Source organism: Nannospalax galili, unplaced genomic scaffold (genome assembly GCF_000622305.1).
Source record: "Nannospalax galili isolate Female #2095 unplaced genomic scaffold, S.galili_v1.0 scaffold34, whole genome shotgun sequence".
Taxonomy (NCBI): Eukaryota; Metazoa; Chordata; class Mammalia; order Rodentia; family Spalacidae; genus Nannospalax; species Nannospalax galili.
The window spans coordinates 251,530-265,556 of NW_008338996.1; the positions used below are offsets into that span (position 1 = coordinate 251,530).

Consider the following 14,027-nt stretch of genomic DNA (forward strand, 5'->3'; position numbering starts at 1 on the left):
AACCTCCTGGGCAAGATACTTCCCAGAAAGTAGACAAGCAGACTCTCTCCCTACATAGGGAAATCTCATCAGTTCCCATGGCTTCCATGTCTGTCGCCATTCTGACACCTCTGAAGTCCCTGTCCAGTCAGTTCCAGCCTCACTTCTAAATACTCTCGCCTGGTGGTTGCCCCAGCACCTTGACCAAGCAGCTCATCAGACCTCCTTACCTGTCCCCAATTGCCCCAGTAGTCTCTGTCTTTGGGAACACCCTAATGGAGAAAATAAGAAAATCAATTATAAATTAGAAACTCCAGAGTTATCTGTCTTTTTCTATTCCACAACCCACATCCAATCTCCTACATAATGTTATTAATATGTTAAGCCAATTTTGAAGAATGAATGTGTTATATGTAAGTATAAGTATATATGGTATGTGATCCAATACACCAATAAATGATCTATCTCTTCATTATATTCCTTCTTTTCATCCTCCTTGTCCCCACAGCTGACTCCTCATCTTTCACATTATTGCAGTGCCTAAAGATTCACTCTGCACCCTCAAATCTATCCTCAAGCCAATTGCCTTTCATTGTTTTAACCTCCCATTTTGACGATGCCATCTTCAAGCTCAAAGGTCTTTGGTGACCTCTCACAGTTTATTTTTTAGTATTTTATTTGTTAATTTTATTTATGTGTATGAGTGTTTTGGCAGCATGTATGTAAGTGCACCACATGTGTGCAATGCCCCACAGAGGCCAGAAGAGGGTGTTGGATCTTGGAACTGCAGCTACAGATGGTTGTTAGCCATTTGTGGGTTGGGAATCAAACCAAGGTCCTCTGCAAGAGCAGCCATTGTTTTTAGCTGCTGAGCCATCTCTGCAGCCCCAACACAGATGACATGCTGAAGCTGAAATTCCTTACCATGCTATGCAAGGCTCATCCCAGCTGAGCAATGTTTATGCCTGAAAACATCAAGCAAAGGAGGTTGACTTTACACTATGTGGTCAGGGCAGAATTCACTGTAGAGGTGACATCTAGCCCTGGAGGACCCTCACTGAGCTCATGTTTTGTCTGTACCCATTGCATTCTCTTCTGAGTGGCAACAATGGCTTTGGGTAAGTAAGTACTTTCTGGACACTGGACCAGTGCCAGGTTCTTAACCTGAAGTTTCATCTTGGTTTTTTGGAATCATCTGAACACTGAACATAAATGGATTTTCTGTTAATTCCCACTTTATGATGAGGAAACTAGGGCTCTTGGACTTTGTTACTTGCCATAGAGCCCTACAACTAGAAGCAGTCAGGTTATCATCTCAGAGTTCTTGCCCCTATACCATGCTGATCTGCAGAGACAGAATGCTGCTTTCTCTGGACCTGCCTGTTAGTAGACTCAAACTTTGAAGATGAATCCAAACTTCCTGTCTCATAATCCTGCCGTCCACCCTTTGGCCCCTATCCACCTCCCCTCCCAAACATGACCCCAACAAAAACTATCTGGGTCCCCCGTGTTCATCCTGATCCAATTCTCCCTCAGTCCTTGCCTGCCTCACACTAACTCATCCTATATTTATTTAAATGGTCACCACCTCTAGGATGCCTTTCCACCTGTGAACCAAGTCAGGCACCTTCTTCATCCCTATGGCACCCTTTGTACTTACAAAATCACAGGGCAGTCTAGCTTTTCTCTCTCAATAGATGGTGGGTTCCTGTGGGCAGAGGCCAGGACAGTCTCCCCTGTGTTTCCTGTTCCTAGCTGGAATCTGGCACAGAGTAAGAGCTTCAGAAATATCCACCAACTTGAATTAACTTGGTGTTCAAACTGATTTGGAGTAGCTATACCTGTGAACATTTGCAATATACTTTGAGGACTAAAATACACACATTCATCATTTTGTGTAATCTGAGGTTGTTAATGTCCCCATAGTTTCCTCAAGTTCACCCATCCAGGAAGAGGCTGAGCTGGGATTTGACCTCATGTCTCTGAGAAGCCAAGGTTCTCTCCATCACTTCCCAGATCATCTGATTCAAAGAAGCGGCACATTTTACCACCAAGGACACTGTAACCAGGAGATAGATGACTGGCCTAGGGTCATACAGTTTGTAGCTCTCTGTGCTCATTCCTCACACAGGAAATGTCCAGGAAGGTGACAAGGTGAGAATAGGGTCCCGGACAGGAGAGGGGTGTGCTGCCTGTGTCTCTTCCCATTTTCTCCCTCCCCATTGTCACAACCTGAATGTTTAAATTTTGTATTTAGTATTTACTCTGAAATGGCTTTCATCTGATTTCCCCTTTGCTCACCAATTTAGCTGTCAGAGTAAATAAATGTGAAGCTGGGTCTCCAGTCTCTCCAGCTCACATTACCTTCCTAGAATTACTACCCGGCGGGGTGGAACCGCTGCTGGGGGCCTCCCACAGAATTATCCGGTTACTAATGAAGCCTCTTTTCAAGCCCAAATCTTAGACAGAGTCTCAGGTGGGGGAGGATGGCAAAATCCACCTCAGAGGACCAGATGACCACATTCTGTTAGTGACCAGTGAGTGAGGAAGAACTGAGGTGAGAACTAAATTGAATTACATATGTGGGCTGCGAGTACAGCTCCAGGGACAGTGTCAACATTTGTAAAAAAAAATAGTAGGGGTATTACAGGATCTCCCTGTAGCACCAGCTGACCTGGAGCCCCCTATGTAGATCAGGCTAGCCTCAGTCTCACAGAGATCTGCCTGCCTCTGCTTCCCAAGAGCTGGGATTAAAGGTGTGTACCACCACACCTGTCTAAAATACTAGTTTTTAATGTGTGATTGGTTGTCACCCCAACCCTTAGGGGTAAGAATTGTTAGCCCTTTGCAAGTCAGAAAACCAGAACTCAGAGAAACAAAGTGACCTGTCCATAGTCTTCTGCAGGAAGAAATGAAATATCCTGTTGGGTTTTTTTGTTTGTTGTTTGTTTTTTGTCTTTTTTGAGGCAGAGTCTCTCTATAGCCCTAGCTGGCCTGGAACTCACTATGTAGACCAGGCTGGCCTTGAACTCACAGAGCTCCACCTGCCTCTGCCTCCCGAGTGCCCCGGGATTAAAGGCGTGTGCCACCACACTCGGAAAATATCCTGTTGGAGCAGACTAAATGTCAATGTAAGTTTCCCTATCTGCTGAGGGAGTCTGATCTTGTAGGAAGAAGGATGTCTTGTGTAAAGCAATTTCATTTTTGTCTTTGAAGTTGGGTAAGCCCTGAGCTAGACTAATAGGTCTGGAGCTTCTTTGGGCAAGTTATTCTGGGGAATTTTTGATTATTTGGTTGAATTATGCTTTACCTTATTCCATAAAAATTTGAAATGATAGCCAGCAAAATAAACTACAAAATTTGGCAAGTCCATGTCATAATGATGGTTAATATGTATTGGTTGCTTACTGTGTTCCAGACATAGGTCTGAGTCCTATATAAGAGTCATTTGCATAAATTTCACAGTGAGATAGGATTAGGCAAAGGAGACAGACTCTGCTATCATCCTCACCTGACAAGTGAGGAAACGGAGGCTGAATGAAGGAATGAATTACTTGGTCCAGTGTTACCCAAGTAATAAGGGACAGTGTTAAGACTAATACCCAGGCAGTCTGGTCTCAAAGTCTTTGGAATGCAGCTCTGAGTTTAATGCCTCTTATTCCAGTTTTGATTTTTCTGAGAACCTAATCAGAATCCTGGTGCAGAACTGCATGGAAATAACAGTGTGGGTTCAGGGTTTGGCTGCCAGGACTTGAAATCAGAGTTCCTATAAGCTTGTAAAATAAGGGTAAAAAGTATCATTTTTGTAGAGTTGCTGGCAGTATTGAATAGGACAGTGCAGGCAGAACAGTGCTAAGGTACATAAATGTCATCATCGTTATTGTAACCATCACTCAGGGTGCGTGCACTCCCCATCCCTCCACACAGGTGTGCCACCACTGTTTGCTAAGCCTCTGGACCTTTGCAGTCATTTCTCTACCTAGAATACTTCCCTCTGTCCTGAAAACCTATTCAAATTTCACCTGCTCTTTAGTTTCAGCTCAAGTATCCCCTTGCTTAAGAAGTTCTGCAAAACCAGCCCAATCTTCAAGCCTTGTCATTCTGCATCCCATATACTGTGCATTGACCTCTGTATTCTCCAGGCCACTCAGAGGGAAGAAGTAGAGGGACATGAAGGAGTCCTGTTGTTATTCCCACTTTGCAGATGAGCTAGGGTCATATTCAGGCTTTGACAGAACACAGAGTGTATGTGTGTGCACGCATGCTTACAGCAGTGGCCATAGTCATGTGTAGCCTAGAAATCAACTGGAGCTCTGGCAGTAGATGAGTCTGGTTTGGGGTTATTGGCTGAGGTAGTTTTATATGCCTGTGACACTGTGTTGGACATACCACATGATCTCTCTGAACCTTAGTTTCTTCATCAGTCAAATGGGTACCATAGGAGATGCTACTTCACATGGTTATTGTGAAAGGAAAATGAGATCATGATTGTAAAATGTTTCCCATTTTGGTGCCTGGTACAGATTAAAGCATCCAGGAAAAGTAGTGTATATGTGTGTGAGTGCACACACCTCACCCAATTCCACATTGCAATCTGTTCTCTTACAATAAAAGACAATAGCTTACACATGGGGCATGGTGGCTTATGCCTTTAATCAGTGCTTGGGAGACAGAGGCTGGAGGATCTCTGTGAGTTTCAGGCCCGCCTGGTCTACACAGAGAGTCCCAAGCCAGGCAGTGCTACATAATGAAACCGTATCTCAAAAAATAAAAATAGAAGGAAAAAAAAAGGACTATTTTCGAGAAACCCTATTCTCTCTAAAGGTCTGTGTCTGAGAGCAGTAAGTTATTGAGATGCAGGGGCTATGCCATACCATTGACTGGAACTGTATCTGCATAAAAGAGCAGGTATTTATGTCATACAAATACAGAGGTGGAGTTTTAGTACTGTGTTGTTGTACGGTCATCCTTTGCCTCTGTCCTTTAGACCATGCCCTTGTGGGCAAACTGAGAGTTGGGAACCTCATATTTGCAGAGGTGTGTGTTATTCCCGCAAACTCATGGTGTCTGTTTCACCAACTGTGAGAATGCATGTGCGTATTAGGGAATGTCTGAGTAGCAAACGTGAGGCTATACAGGGTTTGTCACTTTATGGGAGCCTGGACTCTCCTGAGTATGGATGAATGTCTGCATGAGTGTAAGCATGACTGTGGGGTGCTGTTTACAGCTGTAATTGAGGGCAATTATGGAGGTTATAGTATGTGTGGTGGGTACACAGGTGGGTGGCTGTGCTGTGCAGGACTGGATCTAAATCTGAGTGTGCACATTTGTTTTTAGAAGAGGACATATATTTACACAGCCCTGCTCAGTTTGTGTACAAAGGAGAGGGCTGACTGAAGCTGTTAATGTCCATTTGTATTTGTTAGTGCAGGGACCTTTGAGTTTGAGGGTCTGTTTGGGGGCTTGGGTCTTCTACCTAAATGCCTGGGTCTCTGCCTTCCCCCCAACTCTCATTATCACTAGAATCCTACAGAAGGCAGAAAGTGTGGCTAAGTAAATCCTGAAGTGAAGGTGGCCACTCTCCGGGGAGAATTCCTTCCGAAAGTATTCTGGGGGGAACTACTCTCTCACCCCCACTAGCACCCTCTGCCTGCAGCCCAATCCCATCCAGCAGCCGGTAGGAGCTGGTATAGCCTCTGTGCAAGAGTGTGTATGGATGCCTGCGCCCTGGAGAAATGATGTAGGCAGGTAACCTTTTGCATTTATCTGTACACAAAAGTGTTGGGCTCAGCACTGCAAGAGTATGCCCACATGGAATCCAGTTCTGCAGATGGGTTGACCATGAATTCCTCCGGCACTTGTGAACGACTTGTGTCTAAGGGAGATGGGTGCCCTTGAGGGAGGGGCGGTAGTGAGAACTGGGCGGACGTGTGCCCGACCGTGTCTTTGTATGCTAGCGTGTTATGAGTCTCTCAATAGCTCGGAGTTTCTGTCTCTGCGTCTATGTGTGCATGTCTCTGGGTCTCTGCCTCGCTGTGAGTGTCTCGCTCTTCCTTAACGGGGAGGGGATTGGTCACGCATGACTCATCTTGAACGGAGCGGGGCTCCAGCGGCAGGGCGGTCGCCGCCACAGCTGGAAGGGGAGGAGGGCAAGGAGGAGGGAGAGGAGAAAGAGGACTACCAGGAGGGGGAGGAGGATAGAAAGGAGGAGGAAGAGGAGGAGGAGGAGGAGGGGGGAGGAGGAGGAGAGATGGGGGAGGCAGAGGGAAGAGAATAAAGAGTTAATTTTTTCTGGCACATCATAATCCAGTAACGACTTTATCTCTTTAAACTGATAAATAGCTGCCTTGGCAAGGAAATCTGGCTCACTAAGCTATGTTTAATTGTGGTCGCCGGCTGTGGCTGCTCTCCTCTGGCTATGGCCACTCTCCTGCTCTCTTAGTTCCTCCAATCAGTCGTCTGGTCCGGACCCCAGGGCTGGTTGTCCGGACCTTCTTCCGAGACAGCTGCTCCGGCAGCCGGGGAGGCCGGGACTGCGCTCAGGCCCGGGGCGGGGGCTGGGGCTGGGTGGGGGGCCGCGGGGCCGAAGCCTGGGCTCTGCGGCTCGGGCTGCAGCCTCTGGCCCAATTGCGGCCGGGGTCCCCCTGCGCGTGGCTCTCGGCGCTGTGCGCCGGCGGAGCCGGCCGCTGCTGGGCCCATGTACTGGAAGCATGAGAGCGCGGCCCCGGCGCTGCCCGAGGGCTGCCGGCTGCCGGCGGAGGGTGGTCCGGCCACCGACCAGGTGAGCGAGCAAGCGATCCAGGGGACGAAATAGAGAACTGCCGGGATGGGGGCGGGGAGGGAGAGCCGGAGCCGGGACCGGGGCGGATCTGGCCGCAGCAGGGAGGAGAGTGAAGGGATGCGCCGGGGAGAGAGTGTGCGAGCGTGTGAGCGAGTGTGTGAGCGCGCGAGCGCAAGCGGGGCGGGGGGGTCGTGGAAAGCGGGAACACATTATGCAAATGTTGGAGGAATTTCTCAAAAAGCGATTTAGCAAAGACACAGGCGAATCAAGAGGAGGCGAGGCCGGTATTGTCCGCCTGAATAGGCGCTGATAGCGCCGATGCGCCGGGGGTTGTGCCGGCACAGCACTGAGAATCCCGACGCAGGGCCGGTCCCGGGCGCGTCGAAGGGCTGGAGGGTGCCTTTTCCTCCTCCAAGAGGCCTCTCTTCTCTCTCTCTCTTTTTGTTTGGCCTCATTTCACCCCGATCTCGCCCCCTTTGGCTCCGGGTTTCCCTTGAACTGGCCCTCCAAACGCGCTTGAATTCCTGTCAATATTACCGCTTCAATTTCGCCACGCGCGTCGGGCTGGCGGGCGGTAGCTCCTAGCACTCTGGGTTTTATTTTTCTCAACCACTACCATCACCACCCCCGTCTCCTTTTTATTTTCTTTCTCTCTTTTCTCCTTTTTGCATTTTGTGCCGAGAGGAGAAGGGAGTGGGGGGGGGGCTTGTGGAGGGAGAAAAAAATTCGATTTTTAATTACTACCATTAAAAAATCAAATTTGCAATTCTTTGGGCGGCCTGATGGATCTCACTGATTGACAGTCGGAATTGACACTCTGGCTACCTCTTATCTTGGGCATTCACGACAATTTCTAATTGCAGGTAGTTTGTGTGTGTGCGCGTGTTTTTTTCCCCCCTCGGAGGCTTGGATTGCAAGGGAACTAAGCGATTACTTCAAGAGCCACGGGTTAAGTGCAGGGAGAGGGGGAGAGAGAGGGAAAAAATCCAATCCAAATTCAAATTGCTTCATTAGAGAGACACCGCTTTTGTGGGGAAGGGCTTTAAATGCCCACTACAAAGTTAGGACTCATTGTTCGGCGCCGGTTTATATAACAGGCACTGGGAGGCGCTGGGCTCAGGCAGCAAGGAGCCAGTTCTGCAGCGGCGGTCGCCTGCCTTCCCTCCCCCCTCCCCCAGGTGATGGCCCAGCCAGGGTCCGGCTGCAAAGCGACCACCCGCTGTCTGGAAGGGACCGCGCCGCCTGCCATGGTGAGTCCCTTCGGCTCTGCCTTCGGCCTTCAGTCCCCCAAAAGCATAGTCCAGGGCATCTGGCCCAGCTTTCTGGCAACCGACCTCTTGCCATGCTCTGGGGTACTCCCGGCGGGCGCCGCCCCTCTCTGAGCCTTGATTTTCGGGCCTGAAACGTGGGTTTTGACTGTTTCCTGCACCCAGGATGCGCGAGATAAAAGTTGGGGGCCGTGTCTTCCTCTCCAATAGTCCCTTCCATTTTTGTCCTCTATCTCAAGGTGCGGTATCCCAAGCAGATTTCGTTTGTCAGTGGGTGCGCAAGGGGACCAGATTTGTCTCTGAGGCAGAGGAAACTCTGGGTGCCCCCCCCCTTCCCCCCTCAGCGCTCTGAGGTTCGGTTTCCCGGTTGCAGGCTCAGTCGGACGCCGAGGCCCTGGCAGGCGCCCTGGACAAGGACGAGGGTCGGGCCTCCCCATGTACGCCTAGCACGCCTTCTGTCTGCTCGCCACCCTCTGCCGCCTCCTCCGTGCCGTCTGCGGGCAAGAACATCTGCTCCAGCTGCGGCCTGGAGATCCTGGACCGGTATCTGCTCAAGGTGGGTCAGGGTAGGTGTTGTCTGCATGTTGGCGGGTGTGGGTTGCAGCCCTGGGGGCTGTAGGGAAGCGACGCCAGTGACAAGTCCATTTTATTCGAGTGTGGGTTCAGTCGCTGTCGGATCGCGCAGCTTTGGGCAAGTGTGAGAGTCTCCTTCCGCCCCAGGTTCCAACTGAGAAAATCGAAAGAGTGTATTTTTATGTCCTTGAGTCTTAGCATCTTAGTAGAAAACTAGGGAAGTCACTCGCCGGTTCTGAGCTTCAGTGTCTCTGTCTGCGAATGATGCTGGGGAGGCTGGGGCTGGGCGTGAAGAGGCCCGCGCTGAGCCGACCCCCATCCCCGCCCCCTCCCCAGGTCAACAACCTCATCTGGCACGTGCGGTGCCTCGAGTGCTCGGTGTGTCGCACATCGCTGAGGCAGCAGAACAGCTGCTACATCAAGAACAAGGAAATCTACTGCAAGATGGACTACTTCAGGTAGGCTGCGGCCGCGGGGCCAGCCGTGCAGACGCGTGCAGGCCTTGCGCACGCATACCCAGGCCATTTTTGCGACGTGTGGTCTGCAACTCCCAAACCCTGGCATCCCGAGTGCACCGCGCGGCACTCGGGCCCAGTCCGCCTGCTCCTCATGTCGCAAACTGAAGGCTCCGGGTGGAGCGCCAGTGCCTACACAAGTTCGGGCGGGCTGTCTGCCTCGGGTGCCCGCAGTCTGACCGCTCTTGGCCACGGTTCTAGTTCGCTCCGGGTCTGGCCGGAGTCTAGGTTCCAGTTATGATTGCAAGGCCCCCTGTCGAGCTCCGGACGTCCGTGACTCTGGCTGGGATCTGTTCTGATCCTAGTCGCCTTCCCGCTGCGTCTCGGGTGCGCTGAGCTCTGGTTCCAACCCAGCTTGGTCTCCAGCTGCGCTAAGGCTTGCTTTAACTTTGCGCTGCTCTCAGTTCTAGTCTCAGGTCTGCTCTGGACCCGAGCGCCAGCGTCACATCCACTTTGGGCCTATCCCACAGCCTAAACGCCAGCCTCGACCTCTGCCTCTACCTCAACCAATGCCGTAGTGGTTCGAATCTGGGGTCCCTGGGTTCCAGGCGCCTGCGTTTTGGCCCAGCCTTCCGCCTCTGCTAGGTATCGGTTCTGGCTTTGGGCAGCTAGGACACCGAGGGAGCGATGCAGGCGTCGGGATTCAGAAGGGCTTGTTGCTTTCCCCTAGGGTCCACTGCACCGCGGATGCCGAGCGTGTCCCTGCAGCCCACGATCGCTGACAGTGTCAGGGTCCCACTCGGCTTCCACGGTTCAACCTCTTGCAGGTGCCTAGTCTGGTAGCAGGGGCCCGACCAGGTTCTGGTGTTCAGGTCACTGCAGTGCCAGGGGCCCCTTAGATGATCTGCCATAAGCCCTGTGAACTAGTTCCTGGGAGGGATGCCTGTTTTTAAATGCTTTCTTCAGGAAGTGCTCCAGAGTATACCTCTCCCCTACCCTCACTCTCATATGTTCACCCTTCTCCTTGGAGAGAAGTCCTGGCTCAGTCTTCTAAGAAGACCCCAGCCCCAGAAAGAGTTTCACAGTCAGGGAATATTGTGGACCCAAACCCTCACCCTCCTTGAGCTTCCAGGAACCTGGAAAGAGTCTAGAGGGAGGCTGGCAGCATTTGGAACTGAGTTCTCCGAAGAAACTATGGAAAGTGAGATTAGGAGAGTTCCTTCAGTCCCAGAGATGGAAGAAAGGGCAAGCACACAGGGTGGAGTAGGGTGCTCTGCCTGTCAGACCCAGGCCTCTGTGAGCTGGGAACATGTGTATCCCTATGGCCTGGAACCTGAGGTGGTGCTGGGGGGTGTGTCACTGAGCAGGGTCAGAGCTTGTAGACTCTAGTTGCTTCTTTATAGGCAAACATTTGTCTCTTTGTTCATGTGTGACTGGGGAGAGTATGGATCTACATGTGGATGTGGAGACTATGTGTGAGTATTTGCAAGGTAATCAGGACAGGAAGCACATCTGGCCCAGGGTCTGCAGGTAGGAGGGGACTAGGAGTAAGAGGATTCTGAGGTACCCTCCACCTCCACCCTCTCTCTGAGGGGACATTCTGGAGGGTGTGGGTGTGTTGTGAAGGTGTACTTTTGACTAAGGACTGCTGTGCATGTGCACAGGCAGAAGAGTTTATGCCTGTGTGGTGTATAACCTGAGTGTGAGGTCACGTCTGACTATTATTTTGGCTTAGGCAGAAAATGGACACTGGGGTTACTGGCTAGTCACCTCCATGCTCTGAGCCTGACTCCTGCTGGGGAGAGGAGAGCCCACTGCTTTGGGGCCCTTTTGGATGTGGCTGCTATTAGGGAGCTTGGGAACCCAGCAAGATGGTGCCTAGTGTAGAATAAAGCACAACAGGACACCTCTCTTGGCATAACAGCCTAGGCAGCCTTACCCTGTGCCTGAATTTCTTCCTTTCTTCTCCATGCTGGAGTGGAATTCCCTGGGTGCTATGATTCACCAGACTCTGAAGGACCAGTCAAAACTAGCCTCCAGTAATTCTTCATCTCACGGCAGGTGGCTTGTGTAGCCAACGGGGGGGGGGTAGAGTTCTGTGACACTAATGTGACCTTGAGCAAGTCACTGCATCTTTGCTCTGAATACTCCATTTCCAAGATTGTCTCTCTGAGCTGCCAAGAAGGCCAAGGAGAGGCAGCAGTCTCCAGAAAGGCTCACTAAATGACAGTGGCTGAGTGTTTCCATTGTCACCATTGTGATCACTGACAGGCTGGATACCAGGCATGATGAGCCTGTGATGGCATTCCCCAGGCAGCCTGAGGAGCAGGACCCGCCTGTTGGATGAGGCTTGGGCATTTCTGATGTGTGCATTCTGAGTACTAATCCATTTCCAATGACAGGCGATCCCAAAACAAAACTAAAACAGATTTTGAGTTAGGAAAATGGAGTGAATAAAAGCTTACTTTGCCTCAATGAAGGTAGAATCGTGGCTTTTCTGATCAGTTCTTTCCCTGCCAGATCTCCCAGCAGGCATAGCTCATCTCTGGCAGCCCCACTAGTAACAGAAATAATAAAACCCACCAAAAGGCAAAGAAAAAGCCTGCAGAGCACCAGGCAAGGACTATTGTCTGCCTGAGCAGCAGCATAAGCTCCTCCTGAAGAGGGCTGAATAGTGGTGTGTGGGAGGCCGGCCGAGCTCCCACTGAAGAGCTGGGGCTCAGCAAAGAGCCAGCTAAGTTTCTCTAGGCCTCTGTTTCCTGAACCCGAGGTCAAGGGTCTGGTGGGGTGTAGACTGAAGTATTCTACCAAACAGAGGCAAGATCTTCGAAGGGGTAAAGGAGGAAAGGAAAGAGAGTGGCCAAGGCCCCAAGGAGGAGGCACTTTGGGCTCTCAAGATCTTTTAATCTCTGACCTTGCCCCACCTCCAAAAGGGTTTTCCAGGATCCTATTCCCCCCCCCCACCTTCCCTGACATTATCTTGTAGATCTTTCTTCAGTTTCTAATTGGCAGAGCTTATGTTGGTAGTTCAGCAGTTAAAGGTTATGAAGAAACTCCAAGTTCAGCAGGGAGGGAGGTTGCAAAGCATGAGGGTGGGGGAGGGCCAGTGCTGTCTCTGGCTTATTTGCATTATGAAGGGAGTTGGTTTCCCACTTAGTGCCCTTGACCAGGTCTCTGGACTTCTCAGCCTCAGTTTCTCCAGTTCATCCTCTAAACAAAGAACTTACCAGCCCTGTGGGTTCAACTTGATTCCCACCTACCCCCACTGTTGGCAAGACCTGACAGAAAAATTAGATTACCAACAGGGAAATATTTATTTTAATTTCTTTACTTTTTTTTGTTAAGACTATTTTTCTTGATTTTTTTTTTCCCGAAGAAGTGAAGAAAATTCTGGTGTGTATGTATTGGGGGTTGAGGTTCATGTTCCTTTTTGGAGCATGTACTTTTCCATTGCCATCAGCAACACCACCCCAGGACAGCTTCCTATAGCCCCCTCTCACCTACAGCTGTTACCTCATGGCGGACTGGCAGTGCCCTCCAAATTCCCTCAGCCTCCTCTGTCCATTGGGTAGTAGAGGAGACCCATGTGCTAGGAAATTGGAAAGTGACATGCCCAGGATCACACAGTGATTGAGAACACAGAGTAAGGTTACCCAGCATCAGGATATACAGATTTCTTATATCAGGAAAGGCTAACATTTTGCCTGCTGTATCTTGTATCTAATTTAATCATCTGACCAATCCTGTATGATATTGTAATAACTCCATGTTATAAGAGGGGAAATTTCGAGGCCCTGAGATGTGAGGTCAAAGAGCTAATAAGTGGTAGAGCTCAGATAAACCCCACAGCCACCTAAATCACACCCCTTCCTCTAATACTTCCTGAAACTCTTCTTCTACAGTCACAATATGACCATCATTTTTGGATACATTTTATGGAATGGCAAAGGCTCTCTTCACTGTTCGTAGGTTTCTGAGTCCAAAATTTAGGTGAGAACATTAGTAGAGAGCATTTGCTGTATGCTGTGATATGTGACTCTCCCTGGGTGGCCCTGGGAACACTAAAAAGAATGATCTCTTCAGAAGTCCATGACTAGCAACTTTACTCATGCTGCTCCCTAGTCTTCTACCCTTTGACAATGAGAATGGAGAACAAAGGGTTATTGAGGGGTTGGGGGAGGTTCTAGAGCTTCACTACCACTGAAGTTACTGTTCCTTGCTTGGCTCACACCACTTAGAGCAAACCCCCAGCCTTCTCTGAGCTTCTGCTTTGAGCCCAAGCTCTGTCCCTGGGCTTCAGCCTCTTCCCTCAGAGTTAGGCTCCCAGGGGAGGCTAAGAGGCTGGAAGTGCCCCCCCCCACCATGGTGTAGAGCTGCCCAGCAGCCACCAGCTGTTGGGGGACGGATGTTGGAGAACCCACAGGGGAGCTAGGAAAGGAGGAGCCTCAGGCCAGGACCTCCTGGCAGGGTTGAGCCACTGTTTAACCTCTTCATTGCTGGTTCTGTATTTTTCTCCTAAGAGTTTTGCCTAGAAGACGAATTTTGCCTGTAATGTTCCTTATTCACATCAAGAATAAGCTAAGAATAATCTAAAGCTATCCTTCTTGAGCATCTGAAACCCAGAATCTAGTGAACTTCTTTCAGCACCAGGTTGGTAGGCGATCCCATCCAGCACTTTGGCTTCCCCAAGCAGAAAGGAGATTGTTTAGTAAGTGGGGTTGGGGAGGATTTGGCTTATTTCTAGCCGCCCCTCCACCCAACAATAATAACTGAGCATCTACTAGGTGTCCAGGGGAAGTAGACTTGGAAAGTGAGCCTGACTTGGTCACTGCACAGTTCCCTCCTCAAAATCCTGGCATCCAGATCCTTGCTGTCCACTGACCGAAGGAGTAGAGGATCTAGCGGTGCGTGATGCCCGAGCTCCTCTCTCTCTCTCTCTCCTCTCTCTCTCTCTCTCTCTCTCTCTCTCTC

At 50.3% G+C, this 14,027-nt stretch overlaps 1 protein-coding gene across 3 annotated transcripts in view; it reads left to right on the top strand.

Moving 5' to 3' along the window:
• The first annotated feature begins 5,990 nt into the window (after nt 1-5,990).
• Nucleotides 5,991-14,027, top strand: part of Lhx6 (LIM homeobox 6) — a 24,754-nt gene continuing 16,717 nt past the window's right edge. For 2 of the 3 annotated variants that reach the window (XM_008833442.2, XM_008833444.2), the window contains exons 1-4: nt 5,991-6,014; nt 7,939-8,010; nt 8,402-8,584; nt 8,938-9,059. In XM_008833442.2, the coding sequence (XP_008831664.1) occupies nt 5,991-6,014; nt 7,939-8,010; nt 8,402-8,584; nt 8,938-9,059 (401 nt within the window). Of the gene's footprint in view, nt 6,015-7,581; nt 7,624-7,938; nt 8,011-8,401; nt 8,585-8,937; nt 9,060-14,027 lie in introns of those variants that run through there. The other variant, XM_008833443.2, reaches the window with a different exon arrangement.